This window comes from Lobosporangium transversale (assembly GCF_002105155.1).
Source record: "Lobosporangium transversale strain NRRL 3116 chromosome Unknown BCR41scaffold_5, whole genome shotgun sequence".
Taxonomy (NCBI): Eukaryota; Fungi; Mortierellomycota; class Mortierellomycetes; order Mortierellales; family Mortierellaceae; genus Lobosporangium; species Lobosporangium transversale.
The window spans coordinates 893,602-916,758 of record NW_019028983.1 but is presented as its reverse complement, the minus strand read 5'-3'; the positions used below and the strand labels follow the sequence as shown (position 1 = coordinate 916,758).

At 43.2% G+C, this 23,157-nt stretch overlaps 7 protein-coding genes across 7 annotated transcripts; 2 read left to right on the top strand and 5 right to left on the bottom strand.

The window, feature by feature from the left end:
- Window positions 1-1,258: 1,258 nt before the first annotated feature.
- BCR41DRAFT_300425 (hypothetical protein) lies at window positions 1,259-1,495 on the bottom strand (the record flags this gene model as incomplete). Its single annotated transcript, XM_022020570.1, has 1 exon — window positions 1,259-1,495. A coding segment is annotated over one exon (237 nt), but the record flags the coding sequence as incomplete, so codon positions are not given.
- Window positions 1,496-6,898: 5,403 nt separating this feature from the next.
- On the bottom strand, window positions 6,899-8,011 carry BCR41DRAFT_183818 (hypothetical protein). Its single transcript, XM_022019774.1, has 2 exons — window positions 7,813-8,011; window positions 6,899-7,719 (listed from the first exon to the last, which is right to left on the bottom strand). The coding sequence occupies exons 1-2, from the start codon at window positions 7,837-7,839 to the stop codon at window positions 7,087-7,089; spliced, it is 660 nt and encodes a 219-aa protein (XP_021884863.1). The 5' UTR covers window positions 7,840-8,011; the 3' UTR covers window positions 6,899-7,086.
- Window positions 8,012-9,067: 1,056 nt separating this feature from the next.
- Window positions 9,068-10,893, bottom strand: BCR41DRAFT_300385 (hypothetical protein; the record flags this gene model as incomplete). Its single annotated transcript, XM_022020568.1, has 7 exons — window positions 9,068-9,192; window positions 9,311-9,394; window positions 9,506-9,654; window positions 9,754-9,960; window positions 10,123-10,339; window positions 10,416-10,493; window positions 10,569-10,893. 7 exons carry the CDS (start codon window positions 10,891-10,893, stop codon window positions 9,068-9,070), a joined length of 1,185 nt encoding a protein of 394 aa, XP_021884862.1.
- A 471-nt stretch (window positions 10,894-11,364) lies between these two features.
- Window positions 11,365-11,901, top strand: BCR41DRAFT_183827 (hypothetical protein). Its single transcript, XM_022019775.1, has one exon. The coding sequence runs from the start codon at window positions 11,549-11,551 to the stop codon at window positions 11,843-11,845; it is 297 nt and encodes a 98-aa protein (XP_021884861.1). The 5' UTR covers window positions 11,365-11,548; the 3' UTR covers window positions 11,846-11,901.
- BCR41DRAFT_347448 (hypothetical protein) lies at window positions 11,755-13,729 on the bottom strand. The gene has a single exon (XM_022023096.1). The coding sequence runs from the start codon at window positions 13,719-13,721 to the stop codon at window positions 11,958-11,960; it is 1,764 nt and encodes a 587-aa protein (XP_021884860.1). The 5' UTR covers window positions 13,722-13,729; the 3' UTR covers window positions 11,755-11,957.
- Window positions 13,730-18,485: 4,756 nt separating this feature from the next.
- BCR41DRAFT_384129 (hypothetical protein) lies at window positions 18,486-19,747 on the bottom strand. Its single transcript, XM_022027533.1, has 3 exons — window positions 19,625-19,747; window positions 18,939-19,533; window positions 18,486-18,843 (listed from the first exon to the last, which is right to left on the bottom strand). The coding sequence occupies exons 1-3, from the start codon at window positions 19,716-19,718 to the stop codon at window positions 18,525-18,527; spliced, it is 1,008 nt and encodes a 335-aa protein (XP_021884859.1). The 5' UTR covers window positions 19,719-19,747; the 3' UTR covers window positions 18,486-18,524.
- On the top strand, window positions 19,628-22,851 carry BCR41DRAFT_347444 (wings apart-like protein regulation of heterochromatin-domain-containing protein). The gene is made up of 9 exons (XM_022023095.1): window positions 19,628-20,178; window positions 20,302-20,432; window positions 20,591-20,699; window positions 20,779-20,946; window positions 21,039-21,269; window positions 21,399-21,585; window positions 21,682-22,134; window positions 22,248-22,372; window positions 22,447-22,851. Exons 1-9 carry the CDS (start codon window positions 19,831-19,833, stop codon window positions 22,837-22,839), a joined length of 2,145 nt encoding a protein of 714 aa, XP_021884858.1. The 5' UTR covers window positions 19,628-19,830; the 3' UTR covers window positions 22,840-22,851.
- The last annotated feature ends 306 nt before the right edge of the window (window positions 22,852-23,157 follow it).

Below are 23,157 nucleotides of genomic sequence, written 5' to 3'. Positions count from 1 at the left end.
CCGCATTAGTTTCTGGTGTTTCAACGGCGACTGTCTGTGCATTGGATGTGCTGGAAGGCTCCTCCTTGCCAACGTCTTGCGCTGTTTGCTTTGTTGACTTGCGTCGTCCTGAAATAATAGGGCTAGCAGTCTCTTTGGTACCGTTGGAGGAAGCAGAAGCATTGATTGCCTGCGTCGATGTCGCGATCGTACTGGCTGCTTTGCCCTTCTTTGATTTATTCTTATCCGCACTGACAGATGCAGACGGCGTATCCTTCTCCTTCTCCTTCTCCTCCTTCTTCTCCTTCTCCTTCTCCTTCTCCTCCTTCTTCTCCTTCTCCTTCTCCTTCTCCTCCTTCTTCTCCTTCTCCTTTTCCTTTTCCTTTTCCTTTTCCTTCTTTTCCTTCTCCTTTTCCACATCTTCACCTTCCTCATCAAGTACACTTAGGTCGACATTATTTGCATCATCAAGGGCACTGACACCGAATTTTCGCTTATAATTGAAACAAAAGTTTCTGCACTGGTCCACAGTCTTAGTTCCAACAGCATTTGCTACCATTTCAAAATCACGTCCATACTTCTTTAGTGCTGCAATACACTTGGTATGCTCTACCGTGGTCCACCGAGCCGTGCCTCCAGTTGGGGTGGGCGGCACATTGTCTACAGTAGATTCAGGCACGGCAACAACGTCTTGTTTGGAGAGCGTTGGTGGGCTAACTGTCAATAACTCTTGACTTGTAGCTGCCCCCTCTACCTTGGACGATGATTTAGTGGTCACAACAGAAGCAGTGACCACGGAAGTCTTTTCAGCCTTAGATTTCTTATCATCAACTGCCACCTGCTCCAAGAGTGCCTTTGTGTTCGCGATAGCTGCAGTTGAGGAGCGAGTTGTTGTCCCCTTGGTCCTTGGTCTTCTGCGATCTGATACGAGACCAATGGATGTTGATGCTGTAGAAGGCACTGGACTAGCTGCATTACTATTGCTTTCTTCAAGTCCCAAAATACTTCCTTGTTGGTTAGCAACGCCACTTCGCACGCGGCGCCTGGTGGTTGGTTCTTCAGCATCACCCCAGCTCTGACTCAAATCCTGCAATTCACGAATCTCTTTACTCTTGGCCTGCTTCCTGTTCGCTTGACCAATATCCTCGATCAATGCACTGCCTTTATGCTTCTTTCCAGGCCCAGAGGGTGCTTGTTGAGCAGTCTTCTCTTTACGCTTGCCTGCTGTAGTCTTACGCTTCCGACCACGATTAGAAAGCATCTCCTTGAATCCGATTTTTTTCTTCTCGCGGTAGTAAAACAATACACATTGGGATGCCGTCTTGCCCTCGATCCCAGCAGCAATCTTGCCAAACTGTTTTGGGTAGATGAGGTATCGCTGAATGAATGTCTGGCGTTCTTCCTCTGTCCATAGATCAGTTACAGGTCCAACACGGTAGTACTTAGCAGGATCAGTCACAAGGTGATTGCGATCATAATAATGAACCTTTTCACGGATGTAAGGGTCAAGGATCATGGGTGGCACTGTAGCTGCAGTCCTAGAAGCTCTCAAGTCCGGATTGCGCATATCCGCATTCTCCAAGCTTTGAATGATCTCTAAAAGCTCAGCCTCGCTCCTAACCGCATCACTGGTATAAGCTCCACGACGATTCCGAGTCGAGATCAAAACACTATCACTATGAACCAAATCTTCTTCGCGAACATTAGACAGTAATGGTGCGTTTGACATTTTCTCTTTAATCTTGTCCAATTTCTCGACCTTCTTTATCCATGCCTCCCAGTAATGCTTATACTCCCGTTTAAGCTGAAGCTCTTTCTCGTCCAAAGCTGCGGCCTTGTTCGCCATATTGTGCAGCATTGCATTGCGAAGTCGTTTATGGCTCTCAATGTTCTCTTGATAACAAGGATAATCTTCAATGGACTCATATATTTTTGTGCTTTCCTGACTATGAGAATGATGAGAATGAGCTGAGTTGCGTGATCCAGCGCCAAAATGAATTCGGCCATACTTTTTAGCACGAGTATTATTCTCAGCGTAAATTTGATCAAAGAGCTGTGGTCGTCGTGTTTGTTGTTCTTTACGTCTAAAGAATGGGTCGTCAGGATCGATGGGATGCTGAAGTTCTTTCAAAGAAAACTTCTGAGCAATTTGCCGACGTCTATCTTTCTCTACCTCATCGTCCGAACCAGCCATCAAAACATTCTCGTTGTCAACAGGCACAAGTGGTGAGTATACTGTATCCTTATCTGGCACAAGGTCAGCCGGACTAACAACATCTTCATCTTGCATGAGAGTATCTTCTTCTTCTTGCTTGATATCATCTACCACACCTCTTGCCTCGCCGACGGACTTGTCGTCCGTGTCCATCAAAGTCTCTTCTACAATTGACTCCATATATGGTTGTTCAATAGTAATCGGTACATCTTCATCTTTCATAGGCTCATGAGTTGCTGCAATCACAGCCCCTGTTTGAAGCAGCTCCTTCTGTGTCCGATGTTTCATCAGTAAATCTTCATACATTTGGATCCTTCCATCAATCTTGTCGATTTCTACCAAAATATCTGCATGATTTTCGAATTCCGTTTTTTGCTCGAGAGCGTCTGATTCTATTTCCTCGCTGTCCAAGTCCATCTCTGCCACAGAATTAGGGACTGTAGGCGAACTATCTGTCACCTGAGTCCTAACCATGTCAACCTTCATATTCTCTAAGTGAAGCATTGCATCGGTTGGTGGATGCAAAGTATCAGAAGAGTCGGGCATATTGTTCTTCGGGATATCCTTCCCAGATTCAACCTTCACTGCTATCGCATCGTCTCCAACTTCCTTTTTCTCAGAGCCTTGATCGTGTAAAGACTGCTCATTAGCGAATGGAGCACCTAATTTACTTTTATGGGAGTCGTCCGTGGTAGGGATTGTGGCTGAAGTGTCGTTGCTGTCCCCTTGTTGATTAGCATGCTCGGTGGTATGTTCAGAGTCAGTTGAAACAACCTTATGCTCCTTGCCCTGTATCTTTTTCCCGTGTCCCGAGGAAACTACAATCTCAGAGTTGCTTTCCGAGTTTGGCTCAAGAGGTCTGGATGCCAGTGAATTCTTATTGTCACGAAACCGTTCATCATTCTCAATTCCATTGCTGCTATCGGGAAATGGTCTAAGAAGCATATTCTGCGATATGGAATAGTTACTTTTGCTATGGCCTTCCTGGTTTTTTGATTGTGGTGATTTGTCATGACCCACATCATCAACTGTCGATACACCGGAAAGCGGTCTTCTGACGGGCGGGCTTTTCTGTAGACGGTCATCAGCGCCTTTACGAGCGCCTGTGTTATCAGAATGACCCTGAGAATTATGTTTTAGACCTCGTAATTGCTCTTTTTCTATCCTTCCATCTACGTCAAGTCCATCTTTTCCATCGTTGTGCTGAGGAGAACCTCGCCCCTTTACTCGGCCACGATCACGGTCACGATTTATCATTTCCTCATCGCCATTAGTTTTTGTCTCCCGCTGACCCTGTGTAAATAATACGCCTGAGGAACCTATTGACTTGGCCCCAGTTCGTTCAGAGTTTTGTGTTGCCTCTCCTGACTTGTCTGAGGTGTAAGCCAACAAGTCCCGATCGAGCTCCTCACATGCCATAGACCTCGAACTTGATGCCCGCTCACGTTCTCTTTCTCGCTCCCGGCTACTGCTGTCTAACGCGGGACGGGTTGGGATAGGACCATCAACATCTTTATCTAGCTCACGAAGACGGATTGGACGTTCTCGATTTCTGTCGCGCTCGCGTTCGCGTTCTCGTTCCCGTTCCCGCTCACGCTCACGCTCCACGAGTTCACGCACATCCTCCGGCCCCTCTCGATTGGAGAAAGAGTCCCTTCCTTTAATATCATTGCTCCATAGACTGCGATCACGAAACTCTCTGTTATCTCTTTCACGAAGCTCACGAGTCGTAATGCCTGTTTCACGAAGATCACGGTCGCGATCCCTGTAGTCAATGTCGCGTGGATAAAGCATGTCATGTTCCCTGATGTCACGGTCGCGCAAGTCCCGTATGTCTCGTATATCTCTTGAGGGCCGTGGATCACGGATTTCACGGATATCTTGACGGATATCCCGACCTCTAAAGTCCCTGTCTCTGTCAAACTCTCTAGGGAAATGACCTAGCCGATTTCTCCAATCATCACGATCCATATAGCGTGTTGGTCCTAATCCGAGTCCTGTACTAGCACCCATACCAGAGGATGACGCAAAATAGTCTATAGACCGGTTATTTCCGAGCTCATTGGATGCTGAGCCTTTATAGCTTGTCGGTGGACTGAAATCTCGTGTATAAGGTATTGAAGACGTGTTTGGTACAGAATTAGATCCAAAGAATCTTGATGGTACTGATGGTTGTCCAGAATGATCATTAGTGGGACTATGTTTTAGACTCTCTGATGGTCGAAAGCGTCCATCCCTCTGTGCGAAGCGGTCAGGATATTTCAACCTAGGGGACTATCAGGTGAGAAGCAAATGATGTGCTTTAAATCAGTATGTTGCTATGGAATATTATGATAGATTCTTCTTTCGGTAGTTTGGTATGGCTTATTCGTGATGAAAACAAATATTAGGACAAGAAGAGCAATTGGAAGTTAGGAATGCACAAACATGACAGGACTAGAATAATGGGCATTTACCTCATGAAAATTCACATCTGAGGGCGGTGAACCATCTGGTCCGTTTCTACTGGAGCTGCCTGCGGCTCCATTCCTCGGAGGTCTTCGTCTATCTATGTTCGGGCTACAAAGTGAGTCAGAGTATCGCCATGGAAGTGAGGATGGGAACTCAAGTCAGACATCAAGCTAATGAGACACACATATGTGTCACCGTTTTTTGCATCCTGTATCATCACAACTTTCTCCCTTACAAGTCTTTAGGTCTATTTCGCTCGTCCCTTTCCTGTGAACGACTTCGTTCATAGTATTTCCTAAAAAAAAAAAAAAAAAAAAAAAACGACGGAATAGGTCAGCATGTCTGAAATTTCAAAAATCAGGCGAACAGTAAGGGATAGCCAAACTAGCTGTCAATCCATGCATAAGATGATATATTACCTCGTATTTGAGAAAGAGCGGTCGTGGCTTTCTGACCTTGGTTTTATTGGAGGTGGCGATCGCGAAGACGAACGCAAGTGTTGAACTCCACCTGGTGAGCTGACGGTTGAATGGATTCGTGATGATTTAAGTTGACTGGATGCTGTTTGCAAGGGCGAGAGCAAGGGCGACCGCTCCATTGTGAATTGTAGTGATGGATCGCTAGTCTTAACGGTGTTTTTATTTTTCACTTTAATGATCGTACTAAGAAAGATAAGTGATTTTGACAGAACTGCAGAGAGAGAAAACCGTCTGGGCAAGTGTCTAGTGTCTTATACCCTGTGTAGATGAATGGAGAGGTACTCTTTCACTTATTTATTGTGTTTGATCGTTTTTGTATGAAGTGTGGGTGTAAAAAAAGGATGTTGTATGAGAGTTGACAAGACAGATATAAGTGAGCTGACAAAGACAATGAGAGAGCAATGTCCAATATTTGTAAAGTGTGGTCAGTTTAATTTAATGTGTGTATTCCATAACAATGCTGTGAAAAGTAAAGATTATAATCATTTCTTCCTCTTCATCATGTCAGCTTTCTCTAAATGTGTGTAAAGTAATCACGTGGTAAGCCCATTTTCATGAGTACAAATGTGTCAGGGGTAACGGAAACACCTCCAATCCATTCTTTGAAGTTACTACCTGTACGGGACATACATGTAGGCACCTTGGTTAGGCATGCTCATCAACCGCCCAAACATGACTAGGGTGCAGCCCGAGCCTCTATTTTGAGACTCCATGATATCACTGAATATATCTTTATCAATACAAACTGTTATTGCTGCTAATGCCGCTTTTATCAACTTTTTAGGCAGAAAATCAACATCAGTATTAAGCCATTTATGTACCGCCTCGATTCCACTTACAGACGGAGCCAAGCCTTGCGCTTGCAGCTAAAATCCATCCATTCCGAAAAATATACTGGAGGCACCTTTAACTCCTCTTTGAGATACGCTTGGAAGGTGTTGTAAACGGAAGTCCATCTGCATAACAAATACCACTGCTTTACTCTTGGAAACACAATAAAGTATTACTAATCGCAGGTTGAAAATCTGTTTACCTGGCATCAATCATCAGACCCATCGCAAAAGCTCTCCTGCGGGTCTAGAACTCTCCAAATCCTCACTGGCAAGCCCAAAGATGGAAAGGAATTAATTCATAGCATCCCAAGTAAGTACAGTTCAGAGAGATGGTACTTATAAAAATTAGCTCACCCGATATAGTCGTCTTAGTCCAAACCGGCCTTTTTGAGCAATCACTCCATAATGGTTCTCAGCGATTGGATGTCATGGGCAAGGCCAGGGAGTATTTAGCTCAGTCTCGCAAACCTATCTATGGCGGCCTTATCCATTTATTTCTTTTTAAACTAAGTCTGAAGGGAAATAAGTGTCGATAAGATCTGTTATAGAAGCAAGATCGAGGTTATCAACAGCAATTTTATTATATTATACGTGGACCTCCTCAGGAGACTGATTGACCAAGTCGATTTTTATCCAGATCGACTTCGCTAGAGATATCAAGAATAGAGCCAATCCCCAGTTAAGGTTAATGAGTACAATGTACAAACACAGCCACCGCGTAGTGTGGATTTAACTCATTTGGGTTCAAAACGAGTCTAGTTTAAAATGGAAAGTCCCATCTGGATTCCACTACTTTTGATTGGATATCGGAGAGTGCTTAAAAACAACGGGCGATCAGAATAATAAGGTTGCTGACACCTTGTTTCTCTCAAAGTCCTCCGTTCGGCCAATATATCTCATACTATCTGACGCTTCAAAATAAATATATGGAACTAAGAGATGACATTATGAGCGTCTGTAGGCTAATAAGTATTTACTTAATACATATCCTTCCAGCTTAAGTGGTTTTAAAAGAAATCTGCCTGCTTAACAAAATAATACTATGCTACAGAAGTGGTATTATAAAGATTATATAGAGGTTAAGGAGTAGGCCGAAGTTTCTTGCTCGCAATAGCAGGCCCTTTGCTGTCTATGGATGAGCCTTCATAACTCGATCAAGTGTCTCCACCACTAAGAATGAGATGTCGTTCCTTGCTTTGGCAATTTGAATGATATCTTTAACATCGCATCCCGCATTCTCAATACTGGCTGAAAGTAACCTCCCGCTTTTTGGGTGGATCTTGATCAGGAACTGTGTCATTATTACCTTGTTGTTGTTGTTGCCATTCTTCCCGCTTCCCCGTCCTTTATTGGATACTACGACACCTGTTGCCGATGATGATGATAATGAAGAGTTTATAGCCTGAATAGTTGCTGAACCTGGGACGACAAGATATTCTAGTATCAATGAGCTGGAATCAGCCGAGTATTGAATGGATTTCAAGCCAACACCTTCCTGATACTGGTTCGTGACCGCAAGGCAACTTCGGTATGCATCCTCGATTTCAGGACAACGTAATGCGTTCATACGGATCGCGTCCTTTGCCTGCGACTCGACTTGGATACATTGCGTTTCCAACTTTTGATTACGCTCTCGTAACTTGCTCTCTTGCCACTTTAGGTTTTCAATTTCAGAGGTAATTTCATCAATATCCTGATGGAGTTGGTAGAGCTGCTGTGTTTGCGCTGCCAGCACGGACTGTGAATGTTCTAGTGTCATACCCTGTTTATAAAACAATAGTGATAAATAAACACAAAGCTCTATATCCACATTGATACCTCAAGCTCACCATCAAGAATAAGGCATATATCCTACTCTGTATTGATCATCCATCTTCTTCATTTCCGCCAAAGCTCTTTCCTATCAGAAATATAAACAACAACATGTCCATAATTTATATGTCTATATATTCTGATGCCGAACACGCACAGCTGCCAACCACATTCGTTCAGCAAGCAGTCATCATACCATGCTTTGCATTTCCTTTAATGCTTTGGTCATATCAAGGACTCCCTGATGTAACCCATCGTATTCTAGCGGGATATATTATGATGGAGTAAATATGGCCTTGTAAGTGATTCTGAACCATTTTGTCATGGTTCCTGTCCTGGGCCTGGTTACGTACCTGTGCATGCCAGCTCTGCCGTCTCCTTAATCTGGTTTTGGAGTTCAATCACACTCAGTTCCATGATTTCTTCTGCTTTCTTCGCCTCAGCAGCCTTCACCTCTAATGATATCAATTATTGAGCATAGAGTTTTTTTTTTCTGATTTTCATCAGCGAATCAGTCCTGCATCAGGTTTTAATCGTGCATTTTCTCCACTGTGCTCCTTACCCATTTCTCGATTATCCTCAAGACTGATGTTGAGAGGAATCTCCTCTGCAATGAATCCCAAGAAGCGCTCTTTCGTTGCAAGCTCTGTATATGAAATAGCCAGCTTATCAAAATGACTCTAGCAGATGTTGAGGGAGAAGAATATATGGAATAAATTACTCTATTCTTTGTCCGTGCTTCATTCCAGTAAGGTATCCGGCATCCTCTATACCTTGTAGTATTGCAAATCCCCTTCTAGTCGGGTTAATGCTAGTGCCGCACCTCCGGACACAGCTTCTAGCTTGTCAAGCTTATTACTTTCCAGGAACTCTTCCTGCAATCCATGAATGTATAGCCGACTTTGCTGAAACTCGGTTGTGAGACTAAATAAGCACCATGAAGAATACAGTCTGTCAGTGAGAGTAATGTTTTGTTTTGTTTTTTAAAAAAAAAAAAAAAAAAAAAAAAAAAAGTGCAATTGCAAATACAGAGCCTGATTGCAGCATTACATACGCGCTACATCGCTCGATAGATTTGCTCGTCGCCTCTGGATCCATTATTTATTTGTGCAATTCGTTGATTAAATCATTAACATACGGAGGGTGAAGACGTTGGCAATAAAATCTCTCTTTCCTTTCTTGGCTTCAATCTAAACACAAAAAAATTTACGTGTCTGATTATCACAACTTCACAATCCCTTGTCGACTTTCTCAAGAAGAACATCGGCGTGGTGCTCTTGCTCATTGGTTTCGGGCAGCTATTCGTGTAAGCATACGTTGTTCAGGCGTTTATTGCGTTGCAGTGCATGATCAAGTAAATCGCACACAAACCCAGGAGCTGCAATTTTGGACATAATTAATATGTTAGCCAACGAGGACGAGTCTAGTTATTAAAGCAACAAAAGGAAGAATAGTGAGATGGACACCACATAGTCATTTGCTCAAGGGTTTAAAGTAAAAAGCCTTGTTTATTCTGTGGTCTATCAATCGTGTACACGTACCTTTTTCAAATGATAAACCACAGTTGGCATTGACCTCCAGTACGAAAGGCTCACATTTGTCCATATCCACTGTGCGAATGTCAACTTAGTCAGACGTGAAATATTCGTGATGTCAGTAACACAGGATTGATAACCATGGCAAGAGACGGCCAATATTGTAAAACATAGTGAGTGAATCCTGAGATATTGAATTACCTCTTCCATAACCACTTCCTTGCAGAGCAAGATAAGCATTTTTGGCCACCTCCTGCAAAGGCTTCTGCCACGCCATTTCAGCCATCTCATACTTACAAAAGCCATCATCCTTACCATTTCCACCCTCCAATGTATATCCATCCCAGTATCTTTTACACATTTTACAGCTTCTGTTAGCTATAATATACTATTACCGCAGAAAACAGCAATAATATATACGTGTATATAATAAAATAAGCATCACTTACTGGTCAAAGGATAGGAGTCGTGCAAACTTATCCAAATTTGGAGCGAAAACACGTTCAGCAACAGGATATACTCTCACCCCCCAATCCTCATCACCGACGACCAAAGCTGTGAACTCACGGCCTGTAAGGAACTTTTCCACAAATACCGTAGGTGTCTCGATGTCAATCTGATCCAGATGTAACCCCCCTTCTTTGGGAAGAAAGGCCCTTGTTCTAACCCTAGGTTCCATGACATTGGTATGATGACGACTACCCCTATGAATATCGCTATCCTCACTAATATCACTGTTGTCATTATTATCATTACTATCACGGCAGGTGCCTCCTCCCGTAGCTGCGTTTAAAGATTCATTGATCTGCTGCAATAACTCCTCAGGCGTATGGACAACTGATTTCAGCGAGATGTTGATAGAAGCATAAGAGATGGAAGGCTTGACAATCATGGGAAAAGTAATTTCTTTGATAATGTCCTGCAAATCCTCCATCTGAGGCGGGTTCGCAAACTCTTTAAACGAGGAAGTTGGTACCTGGGCCGCTTGTAATTCGCGCTTCAAGACCGGCTTGGAGCTTGATATGATATAGAATGCTATTTATGGTATATCGTTCTCGGTATCAATATATGAAGGGAATACTTTGCACTTTTCTCAGGTGGTGGAACATACCAGAGTCTGAGCCGGTAAAAGGAATATTGTACTTTTCAAGTGCCTTTATTATAGACACACCAGGATAACCGTCCAACTCTATATACATATATAAGATCAATTCCGTGATAAACTTCTACAATAAAAAAAAAAAAAAAAAAAAAAAAAACTTACCCGTGCCATCGCAGAGTTGGAAAACAATGAGCTCCTGTCCATGCTGCTGCTTTGATTTCATCTCCTTCTCCAGGCGGTCGACTACAGTGTCAATTGTTTCCAATGAAACTGGGATCACTTCAATATCTGTAAAGCCTGCCTTCTCAAGCTGACCACGCAGGTCCTGTATTGACTGTGTTCGGTCAAACTCATTCGAGAGTGTGATAGGATCAGTAGGGTCCAGTTCCAGTGGCAACTGGTGATGCACACTTCCTCCAGAGAGCTTGCGACGGCTTTGTGTAGGCCGTAGGATGCGGATAGCTGCACGCGCGACAGTGGCCGGCATTTGTACTAGCATTCCTCTATTGTTAGGCTGCGTTACGTTATTTAGCGTTGCGCGATCAAAAGCAATTGAGCAAAGATAAGTAAGATCAAACTTTTTTCTTTGGAGTTTCGAAGGGCGAAGGGATTTCTGGAAGATGGAGGAGTAATGAACTGAGACGCAATGAGAAGTAATGTCGCTCATGGGGGATGGAAACATCTAATTCGCCCAAACCTTATTCGTTTATTGCAAATTCAAGTTGGATATGGACATTGTTACTCCTTAAAGGAACCTGCCCGTATTCCACGTCTCTCTTCAAGCCTGCTCCCCACTTAAAATGGAATTCTGTCTGTCTTGCCGCAACCTAAACAAGATTCACATGCAATAAAAGCCCTTGACCTAAATGTGATGAGAGATCATTTACATTTTGGACGTTTAAAAAAAAATGTGCTTGGAGCCCCACAAGATCTTGCAGTCGTTGTCAAACTTACAAAGATTTTCTAGTGCCGTTCGAAGAGAAATCCTACATATTGTTTAATGATAATACGATATGTATGAAGCAGGTAGAAAACGGTACACTAAAAAACAAGCCCATTGTTTCTACATCCTATTCTTTTTGATGACCATGACGTTGGATATTTTTTATTTAGATTCAAGGAAACAGAAAAATAAAGGGTAAATGACAAAAATGAAAAATGAAATGAAAAGGTGTTACAACAATGAAGATGAGAGATGCAGCCAGCTTGATTCCGATGAGTATTGTAGACATAATAGATCCAGAGTAAAAAAGACCAATGACATAGCCATGTTTAAGGAGCATGGAAGGAGTAAGACAGAAGATAAAAGAAGATCCGTCCATTATGAGAGGGATGTGAAGGTCAAGAACCAAGTAGAACCGTTGAAATACAAAAAGCCGCAGTATGATCAAAGGCGTACATTCCTTATGGAAGAACGAGCCATAAAGTCCTTAACCTGACCGGAACCCTGTGGATAAAAGAAAGAGTATATATGTGCAGCACAGTAGTAAGGGACGTCAGTGGTAAGAAGGTAGGTTTTTTTTTTTTTTTTTTACAATCCAAATCAACTTTTTAAAATCCTCCAGGCCCGAAACCGCTGCCTCCCATTGATGTACCAAAGCTTCCGTCTAAAAGTCTCTGCATGACTTCACGCTTGTGTTGTTCATCTTGCTTCTTCTTCTCGGGATTGTTGTCTGACCCAGAGGATTTGGCGCTACGGATGCTTGCAGCATCAGACTGTGCTGTCAATGGTGAAATACCCATATTGGCGAATGTCGGAATCTTCTTCGAGCTTCCATTACTACTGGCATTACTGACAGCGGTCGTGCCTGTAAGGTTAGATCTTATGCTGGCTACCGAACTGGTGAGATTACTCGATGTAGCTTGCTGTGCTGCTTTATTCTTGGAGCCAGGGAAAGAGAAAAATGATTGTTTAGCCGCCGGTGCAGATTTTGGAGGAACTGCTGCAGGTGGTGGTGGCGAGACTGGTGGGGGTGTCAGTGGCTCTGTATTCCAATGCTGGGGCTGCATGGTCCCCGTGAGAGAGCCTCTGTTCCGGACCATGGGATGAGGCAAGGCTGTGCTCTGTGATCCATTGATGGAAAGACGATTATATTCAGGAGAGACAGGTCCACCAGAGCTGGGTGACAGCGGGGGTGGTGGCGTTGGCTGGAAGAGACCGTGAATGTTTTGTTGCTGTGACATATACGGCGCGTTCGCCCCATAAGGTGATGCGAACTGGTCGTCCTGAATCTCTCCAGATCTCCAAGCATGCTCCGCAGAAATGCTTTGGCTCTGTGCTTGTTGTTGCTGTAGCTTCAGTTGCTGCTGTTGGAGCATCTTCTTGGCTGCAATCATCACTTTCAATGAACGAATCTGAAGTCCTGTTTGTTGTGAGAGAGCCGCTGTTTCATAAACCATTGCTGCTGTTGACATGTTCAGCATTTGATGAAGAGCGTGTGTTGCCAGGTCTCGGAGACGATCAAGACCATACATATCTGCAAGTAGTAAGAGCTGTGAAAGGACCTGAGAATGGTGTTGTTGTGCTGTGACAAGGTGGTCAGTATAAAGGTATTGCAGGAATGCTAAGACCACTGTGTATGGTTCAGGCAATGAAAGAGTTCTCTTTGAGAACATGCCAGGGTCACATTCATTATTACTCTGCGAGCTCTCTGTAGTTAAATTTGCCGCATCTAGTTCTTCCTGTTCCCGTAAAAGTGCGCCAAAATATGGCCAACGAGCAGCTAGGATAGTAGAATTCACAGGGATACGCTGTCCATCAATAGTAAGAATCTCAAAGTCAGCCATGGAAGGGTCATTCAACAGACCAAGGCCAAGTTCTTGTGCTGTTTGGGTCATAGTAGTTGGTGGATGCTGATATATTCCAAATGCTTCCAGATCCACGATCGAAACATGCTCAAAATTAGTCTGACGATTCTGATAGTCGTCTGCAAGATTTCTGTCCCTGTTTCCAAAGACAAGATAAGCATTTGATGACTCAAGCAATAGTCCTCGATTCCAGGAGCCGGAGCTGAAAACAGAACCTGTATCGATGCGAGTCCAAACAAGGCTAGAAAGATTGAGGGACCAAATGCTGAAAGATTGCTGGGTATTAGTGAGATAAGTTCCCGAAAGAAGCAAATGCTGTCCTGCGATTGCGCCCGTGGGGAAGCGGAGGCCTGGAGGGAGTAGGTTGCCAGACATGGATTGTGAATGATCCTGAATTTGGAACTGTGGAGGACTCAAGACCTGAAGCTCACGCTTGACATCTGTAAAATTGAAATTTGAATAAAGATAGATAGGATGTTCCTCCTGTTGAACAGGCGTAGGCGACATGATGTGGGAGAGGCGGTAGATGGATGAACGATTCTCATTTGGGGGCGAACTGCCAAAGCTACCGAAGGCACCAAAGCTGCCAGCGCTACCAGACAGTCGCGACATAGGGCCACCTTTCTTGGGAAGTGCAAGATTAGAGGAGCTCTTCCGAAGAGAAGGAGTGTAGTGGAGAGAGGTGTTGGACGAAGCCTTGCGGAGATAAGATGTTGGGAAGCCATCTACAGTTGGCGAGAGTTGATTGTTTAAATTTTGGTCGATTTCGCTTCCGATCTGTGGAATGGCAATGCCCTGTCCACTGCCACTGACTGCAATAGAACGATAAGATCCGCAATGCTTGTCAAATGGCATAGATGTAACCCACTGCCAGCTGTCGAGGTCAAGGACATTAATCTCTTCGATATATTGGTTGCCAATGTCCTGACCTCCGATGACAACCAATTTGTTACCAGAGATACTAGAGAGATGGGCATAGCGTGGTTTTGGTGCATGTGGAGAAGAGGGAATGCGCACTTGACGCCACTGAAGGAGCTCAAGGTCCAATACCTTGATGTCATCGAAAACGATTAAATCCTGTTGCTGGCTATCGGTTGATCCGGAAGAAGGACCCATTCCTCCAAAAAAGACAATCAAGTTCTTGTAGGCGTTGGCGGAGTGGAAATATCGCTCTGCTGGTGGAGGCGACATTTCGTTTTCATCCTCTGCTCCAGGATCACCAACAGGCAACTTCGTAGGTGTGACATTAGCGATCTCGGAAACGTTCTCCCAGCGAAAATCCTCGAGGTGCAGGATATAGAGTGAGTTGGTCATTTGACGTGTCTGGATGAGACGACCACCAAAGAGATACAATTTGTCGTCAACAATAGTCATGGTTGCACCGACGAGCGGAGGCGGGATGTCGCCGATTGTGATACGAGAGGTTGTTGTCAAGTCCGAAATGGACTGTAGTCCTGGTGCTGGTGCTGGCATGGTTGCTTTCGTTGGTAATTACTGCTTATATCGTTGCAAGCAAAATAATAATTTGCACTTTCTGAGTTGTGCGGCGTTAGAAAACAAATCTGTCCTACAGAAATAAAATTCAAGAGGATGGAGGAAAGATAAAGATGGATTTAAGCAATGTGGCCATTGAGTGAACAAAGAGAGCAAGACTGCTTTATGTGCGGGGATTGACGACAAAGTAACCCATAATCCATGGCAAGAGCAACAAAACAAAGAGCCACAGTAGCAAACAGAGCCAAGAACCGAAAAAGACGAGAGCCAGGCGCCAAAAAGGCGCTCTACTCGTCGAATGGCTCGATCTTTTATGTGGCCGTTGCGATCAGGGCCAAGACGAGAAGAGGACTGTTCATCGACAATAACGGATAGCACAACGGAGAAATAGTGCCAGAAAAAGAAAGACGTAGACTCTTTCACACTCATATACTTGAACTCACACATGCACTCACACTTGCGCTCATACATCCAAGTCTCTTTTGTTCTATCTCTCCACCATTCAGACTGCAAACTTGACAAACATTGATGTAAGTCATAGTGAAGATTTTAATTCAGTTGTACAGTCACCTCTAGCTTGCTCTAGCTGCGCTTATGATATTTATAATGTCAAGAGTATAGAAATGGAGGGTGTGGACAAGCGCAGAGCGTAGATTTTTACCTTTTCTCGAAAGAAAATAAAAATGAATTAGAGGGAGATGAGAAAGAATAAATATGTAGAAAGAGAGAGAGAGAGAGAGAGAGAGAGAGAGAGAGAGAGAGAGAGAGAGAGAGAGAGAGAGAGAGAGAGAGAGAGAGAGAGAGAGAGAGAGAGAGAGAGAGAGAGAGAGAGAGAGAGAGAGAGAGAGAGAGAATGGATGAAGTACGATGAGGTGAGAATGAAACAAAAGTTCAAAAGTAAAAGATGAGGAGGGAGAAGAGGGTGTAGGTGAGAATGAGTGTGTGAGGGAAAGTAAAGAATGTGAAGTGATTGGAGATGAAGGATGAAGAGGGATGAAAGGCGGAGCCAAAAAAAAAAAAAAGCTTTGCAGCTTCGTGAGTTTTCACAATCTGTAAAAGTAAAACTGAGCAAGTAAAGACAGGAGAGACCACTCCACATTTCTGCCTCTACAGCAGTCAATGGGGCCAGACCAGGCAAAGGCTAGACCCATTCAAAGTTCATGAATTATCATTATCATCGTTTTGTCACTTTGTCTTCCCTTTTCTCTTTCTCGATTGTGCTACCACCATCCCTGATACCCGGTCAATGGCATACCGTATGCATTACCTCCATTGCTTGATTCTGATTGTAAAAACAGATCCCAGTTCTATATATTCTTCTGGTCGTTGTTCTATTGCTCAGATGCTGTGCAGTATTGACAAAAAAAAATTATTATACATTTATTCCTTTCATTCTGCGCCAAATGTCTACTTTGCCCTCGTCTTCATCCTTGCGGCGTTGATCTAATTGTCGATCATTACATTTGATCCCTTCTATTCCGTCGGCCAAATGTAACACCGCTCCAAACTTTCTTGGGTCCTTATTGGAGAGTAACAAAGCGCTCAGAAATGAAAATGCCCATTGTCTCTTGGAGCTGCATCGGGATGAAGAGTTTTATTACCTTTTTTTTTTTTTTTTTTTTTTTTTTTTAGGGACAGACAAGGAAGACAAAATGGGTAGATTTATTAAATGTTGCTATTTCCAGAAATAAATCAAAAGAAAAAAGGATCTGTGGGTCAGTAAGATGTTGGCAAAGTTCAGTGGCCTGGTTGCTTCCAGCCGAGCACATTGAGCTGGAATATCTCTATTAACCATTTACTTGGCTCAGCACCACACCTGTACACCCATCCTAGATACATGAGAGTGAGAGTAGAAATGTGAGAGAGAAACGAGAAAAGCAAAGACATAACGCTTTCTATCTTCACTGGTTTAGAAAAAAAGCACTCTCCTCCAAAAAATGGGATAGCCTAGGTGATAGAAGCGTTCATTAAACAAAGTCATAAACACCACGTTTTTTGCGTGCTCATATTCTATCCAAATAATTTGGCTATTGACCAAATAAAACCTGCTCTAGGCTCTAAATCCCTAGTCTCACACTACAAGATTACAAGGGAAATTTTTACCACTTAGTGCTGATAGTCTGGGCGCTGGAGGGTGTTGGGCGGGCTATGTCGTGGATCCAAGTTCGACCAATGACGGAGAAGAAATAGGCACCAATGCCATCACGGCCCATCCACGTTTGAGACTCATTATACAAACAAATACAGGACTCTTCGTCGGTTTGGCTAGCCTGAAGTCGTGGTTTTTAGATACGCAGCTTGGGCGCTTCGTTGACGTCAAGCACTCGTCGGCCTCGACCACTACATATCCGAGACTTGTAGCTTTTTGGTAGAAGTGTTTGAAGGCTGCATACTTCGACGACAGGCTTCTGGTGGTTGTGAACTACCCATCATCGTATACAAGCATAGTCAGCCTCGAGGGGACCTCTCCTTAAGAATCGGACACTTTTAATGCACCATAGAAAGCCCAGTCTTTCTCAGCCTTGCTGCCTTGAAATGATCCCAGGATCATTTTTCAGCTGGTGTAGCACATAAAATCCGGACAGTGCGCCATGTAGATACCATCATTGCTCGGGCCCTTCCTTGTGTGCTTCGATTGACACAAAGTACCTGTCTGGTAAAGACCTAGAGAACTCCTTGATACTTGGCAATTCGATGTACTCTTCAGCGGTGTTTTCACGCTTATATAGGATGATCCTAATGGTTGAGCCGATCTCGGCGGGCTGGGTCACGATTGGTCTGTGTCTCTTGAGGGTTTCCAGAGACTGGCGACATGAGAATGAATGGTCAAACGCGCAAAAGGACGCATATATGATCTCTCCAGGATCAACACTTACGACTACAACCTTGTCAGGGCCGTTACCTAGTGATGCCTCGATAGAAGAACGGTTTGAAAATAGCATTTCATATCTGGTACCTTGATTCTCGACTTATCCGACACGTACTTTTATAATATTAAATGCATCCACATATGCCCTCGGTCCATTAGTTTGCAGGTGACTGGAGAGCACATATCCATAGGGAGACGGCGCGATGGGGGAAGGTGGAGGAATGAGTTGATTAGCTGGCGTACCACCCTAGTATCGTTTCAGGTATCAAGGTGGTGCTTCATTAGGCCAATGCCGAGCTTCTGCATCAAGCCCTGTCATCGTCGTTAACCGCTTTCCGTATGCCGTTTGGCTTTTCTTGGGGTCGGCCCTGATGGATCTGGTCTCCGATTAATAAATGATACAATAGCGCTCATAGTTGCTTTTAGTCAAGCGATTAGTCTCACCATACGTACAGATCTTGTTTACCAGAATCGATCTTGTAGGATGTTCCGCTCCGTTTTCTCGTAATAGAGCTAGCGAGGCAGTCTCCTGAGATTGACGAGAGGCCTCCCAAATACTGTTCTTGGACAAAATACTAGTCGTATATCTGCTGGTAGTTGATTTAAGTATTGGTATTACTTCCGGACATGGCCATTCTTAAAAGTGGGCTTAGAGTCATTAGCCATGTTCTCTTCGGGGGCCTCATTGTCTTCGCCTTCTTTCATGCCTATGGCACCAGACCAAATGATGTGGTTAAGCTGGAAAGCTTTCTTGATGCATTGTTGGATTTTAGAGATCAAGCTTTTTCAATTCAGCTTAGGGTAGGTATTTTAGTAAAATAACCAAAAATGATTGGAGTTCGCAATTGGCTTGGAGTAAGTAAAACAGGAAAAACCTCTCTTTGTTTAGTATAAATGTAAATATCTTTATTTCTTAATACTCTTTCATCAAAATTGTAGTTGCTTTTTTAATGACGGGTTCTGGACCTGGATCTTAAATTAGAGCTTCGTCTCGGTGACCTAGAACGTGACATAGATCGCGAATCATCTCTCCTCGTAACTTGGAAGGAGTGTGTGTGTGAGCTGGAGAGAGAAGGAGATCGCGATCTGGTACGGGGTCGTCCTCTAGAAATGCTAGGTGACCGAGATTTTGAGTTTGCTCGATATTCCTTCAAATTCTGGGGCGAGTGAGAACGAGAACGAGAACGAGAACGAGAACGAGAATGAGAACGAAAGCGCGGTCTAGCCGCACGTTTCGGCGACTTATTATATGTATTGCTGCGTTCCCTAATCAGGCAAATTATAAAAGCAAGAGAGTTAGTTTGTTGACGAGGATTCAAATGCATACAACATCAATAGCTTTGGGTTAGCAGTCTTCTGACCTTGATCTAGATCTGTCACGTATAGGGGAATTTGAAATGGAACGAGACCGAGACCGTCGAGAATGTGATTGGCGATGACTAGCTCTTGAACTTCTTCGATCGTCCCGACTATCTCGTTCATGTCTATCCGAAGACCTGTCCCGTGAAGATTGGCGTCTATGTCGACTAATCCTGCGACTACGGCTACGGCTACGGCTACGGCTATGGTCAGTTTTTCTATGTCTTGAAGATTTATGTCTTCTCTTTCTCCTATGGCGACGATCATCCTCCGAATCCGATGAGGAATCTGAAGATGTGTATTCGCTGTCACTGTTGCTATCACTGTGGCTACTGGCGCTTCTATGTCTCTTTTCCTTCTGTCGAGATGATGAAGGCGACTTTCTCCGTGCTTTTGTCTTTTCAATATCGCCGCCTACTGTTGTCGATGAAACTATTTGAGGCATTCCACCGCTCGCAGAAGCTGAAGGCGAAGGTGAAGCAGAGCTTGCAACCCCTAGCTGTTTCTTCAAGAAGCCAAAGCGAGAATTTGCCTTTGGTTTAGCTGCTGGCGGATCCAATTTGATAAAATTTCGGCACTCATATGTCAAATGGCCACCTGTAGTAACATGTCAAAATATAAATATTTACTTCCACGGACGCTTGCAAATAAACCAAACAATACGGAATGACACGACTGAATGACTTACTTCCACCGCATTTCCGACATGTGCCAGCACGCACGCCTTCATCAGACTTGAGTAATCGCTCATAAGCTTGCAATCCACGCTGGAAATCAGACATTTCGCTAAGGTACAATCAAAGTTGGATGTAATGGAAAGGAAAAGAAGCGTAGGAAAGGCATTTGGTTGTAGGTGTTTTCACGTGATATGAACAGCATCCAAAGCCTTCGACCATGGATCTCGGAAATGGAGAAGCTTTTTTAAACAACTTCGGCAGTCATAATAAGTACATGCCTCCTAGACCACGCAAAACACTCGGCTTTATGCCAAGGCAGACCTATGGACGACAGCGAAGCTTTCTGGACCAGCAGGAGCCAATAGATAATCAATTGGGGGATGAAGAGCTCTGTAAGAATAGCGATATACAACAATCCTCGCTCAGCAGTTTAACCTTGCCGCTCAAAAGGATCAACTCTGATATTAGTATACTTCCAGCAATAAAGCGTGGAGGCATACAGAGCAATCGATTTAACCCTCATGCCTACTCCACCGTGAGTAACACATGCTGCCAAGGATCAAAGGTTAGTGGCGAAAGATTGGTGAACAATTGCCTATAATAAAGCTGGCTAACAAATATTAGACAGACTATAATCAATACTGATACAATTTTGTCATGTTCACTCTTCTTGGATTATATCCTTTAGGAGCAATCAGCAACTCTGAAGGCATCACATGAACTTCGTGAAGTTGGGCAGGGTCATCGATTCAAGGACGAGATTGAATATGTCATGGAGGGCGTCAGATCTAAAGACAAGCTGAAAATTCGCCAATCCAGGCACGCTTAAAAAAAAATTACTACCCACGATCACGATGCTTTTCTTTTTTTTTTCTTTCTTTTTCTTTTTCTTTTTTTTTTTTTTTTTTTTTTTTTTTTGTTTATGTGGGTGTCAGCTGGCCCTCAGTAAGCTCATAATACGTCTTTACACCGAACAGTTGCCTAGAGCTTGCACGTTTAATGTTGAAAAAGGAATTTGTTGAGCAAGTTAGGACGCACCAATATATGCCCATCATCTTCGAAGCAATACATCATGATCAAGATCCAGTAAATCCAGCATCCTTTTGCATTTATCTAGAGTGTATTCCCTCCACCAAGCCTTATCGCCAACCTAATATTTGGATAGTTCGTATTTTCTTGTTCGATACTCATGTTAGGGATTGTCCTTCAAGATATACGAGCTTGTAACGATATTGTTGCCATCGATAATCTCCTTAAATACCTTTGTAGTGGGCTTGGAATGGAAATGGACCCAATGGCTTTGATGCCAAGTACTCGACAAGAGCTGACAATGGTCAGTCTTTTTGGACATGTTCAACAATACTTTAACGGTGTGATTCATAGCAATTAATCCGCATTGTATTTTTTTGGGACTTACCTTGTTAGTACAACGACTTCAAAGATATTGCGCGTCAATCAGGCATTATCCAAAAAGGCCAAAAGGTCTTGACAAAGTCAATAGTTTTATCAGCGATAGCCTGTCTTATCACTGAGAGTGTTTCCTCAGGGGATATAGAAGCACTTACAGTCATCAATCAGGACCCTGACTTCTTGCATACCGTCATCGAGCTTTTAATTGATGATCTCGCTTGGATTAAGCAACCGTCGCTGTCATCAGTATGGCTGCTTTTTTGTTTTTGTTTTTTTTTATACTTATGGTTAGGCGCTATTGGTTAGGCGCTATTGGTTAGGCGCTGTTGTGTCGAAACTTTTCTAATATTTTTTCAATACCGCTTTTGACTCAAGGGCGCTTTCCTACCGGATGTGTTGGACATTGATAGGATAGAGAACTGCCTTCGTATAATCGAGAGACTGGCATTTGTCTCTGAACGTCCGGCTGCGTCGTTGGCAGAAAATACGCGTCTATTTCCTCTTCTTGTGCAATTAATTACTCTCTGTCGCGCTCATTCCTTTCAATACCCACGTCGAACTGGTAAGGCTCTCGCAGCTCCCGATAACGAACCGCTATCATATTATAGAAAAATAGAAGTATAAAAAACCTCTTACTAATTTAACTATATCCGTATAGATTCTATTAATATTATGCTGCATACGCTACGCCTATTGGTTAATCTCACAAATGGGAACGAGCCATGCTGCGATAAACTCGCTCAAAGCGACTCTATTCATGTCTTCATCCAAAATTTCGTCCAGTTCTATGCACGTTGTAGGAATTATAATCCTGAGGATATACAAGTTGGGATAGAGCGGGCACTTAGGACAGAAGTTGAATGCCGGCTAGATATGAGACCTTCCAGTCGAACATTCTTATTGAAAGATTTGGCTTTGGCAAATGTGGGAGCAAATAATTTACGTACTGAGGTTAATGGGCAGGAAGAGAAGGAATCCTGTAAAAACTTTCCAGAAATCATAGTTGGGGATGATGCAAATGAGTGGTATGACATTCTTTTGCTATCACTTGCATTGTTGATCAATATGCTGGAATTAAATCCAGTGAGGAAGGAAGAACTCGTTGGCAGAGGTAGAAACTATTTGCATTTTTTATTTTTCTTTTTCTTTTTCTTTTTCTTATTTGTGACTGATGGGAAACCTATTATTGATCAATGACGAAAACCCTTTTCAATGTGCTCACAGCTATAGGTTTAGACTGCAAGGCTATTGGCGACTGTTTCCATGGACAGTGTCAGTGTGAAAAGAGTACTGAAGTCCTGGAGCGACTGGTGGATATTTACAATACAGAGGCTATAATCAGTGAAATGGTAAGAAAGAAAGTACTATTTATATTTTTATTCATTTATTTCACGACGCATAACTTTTGTTATTTGGTTAATAGACAGAAAACCAAGTTTTAGCGGCATATTTGGCATTGTTGATTGGTTTTATCGTAGCAGGGCATTCGGAGAGCGAGCTTCGATTGTATCGTGCGATTGCTGGGCAAAGTCTTGTGCCCATGCTGGGTCTTTTGAATGGATATGCAGCCCTTCAAGAGTCAATCGAGGTTGAGAATGCAAGGCGGCAAGACCGGATAGAACTGTCACAAACTTTTCAAGACGAATCCTTGAATGGATCTTTTACTTTAGCTGGAAATGAATATTCAAGTGACAGTCTTAAAATATCATTTGGGGCCCCAAGATCTGCAGAAGTCCAACAAAGCTTTTCCAAGATCATCCAAGTGTTACAGGATATCGAAAATAGACACGCGTTGCATAAAGTAATTTCAGAATAAATTGGTACATACAATGCAGCTGCTTTAAAGAAAGAAAACATGGTTGAAGAACTGGATACCAAAAAACGCGTGTCTCCTATGATACTCCAAACCCTCTTTTTATTTTTATTTAGATTATAATTTTTAGATTTTAATCTCCAGTTCTTTCCTTTACACAGCATCCCTTTGATCCAATTGACTACAACGGATCATAATCTTTTTTCTTTTTATTCATCACTAAAGAGCAACATCATCAAGGTACGACGCCATTTCCAATTAAATGATAATATCCACATTATCCTTTCCTTACATCCTCCCATCCATTCTCTTCTACAATAA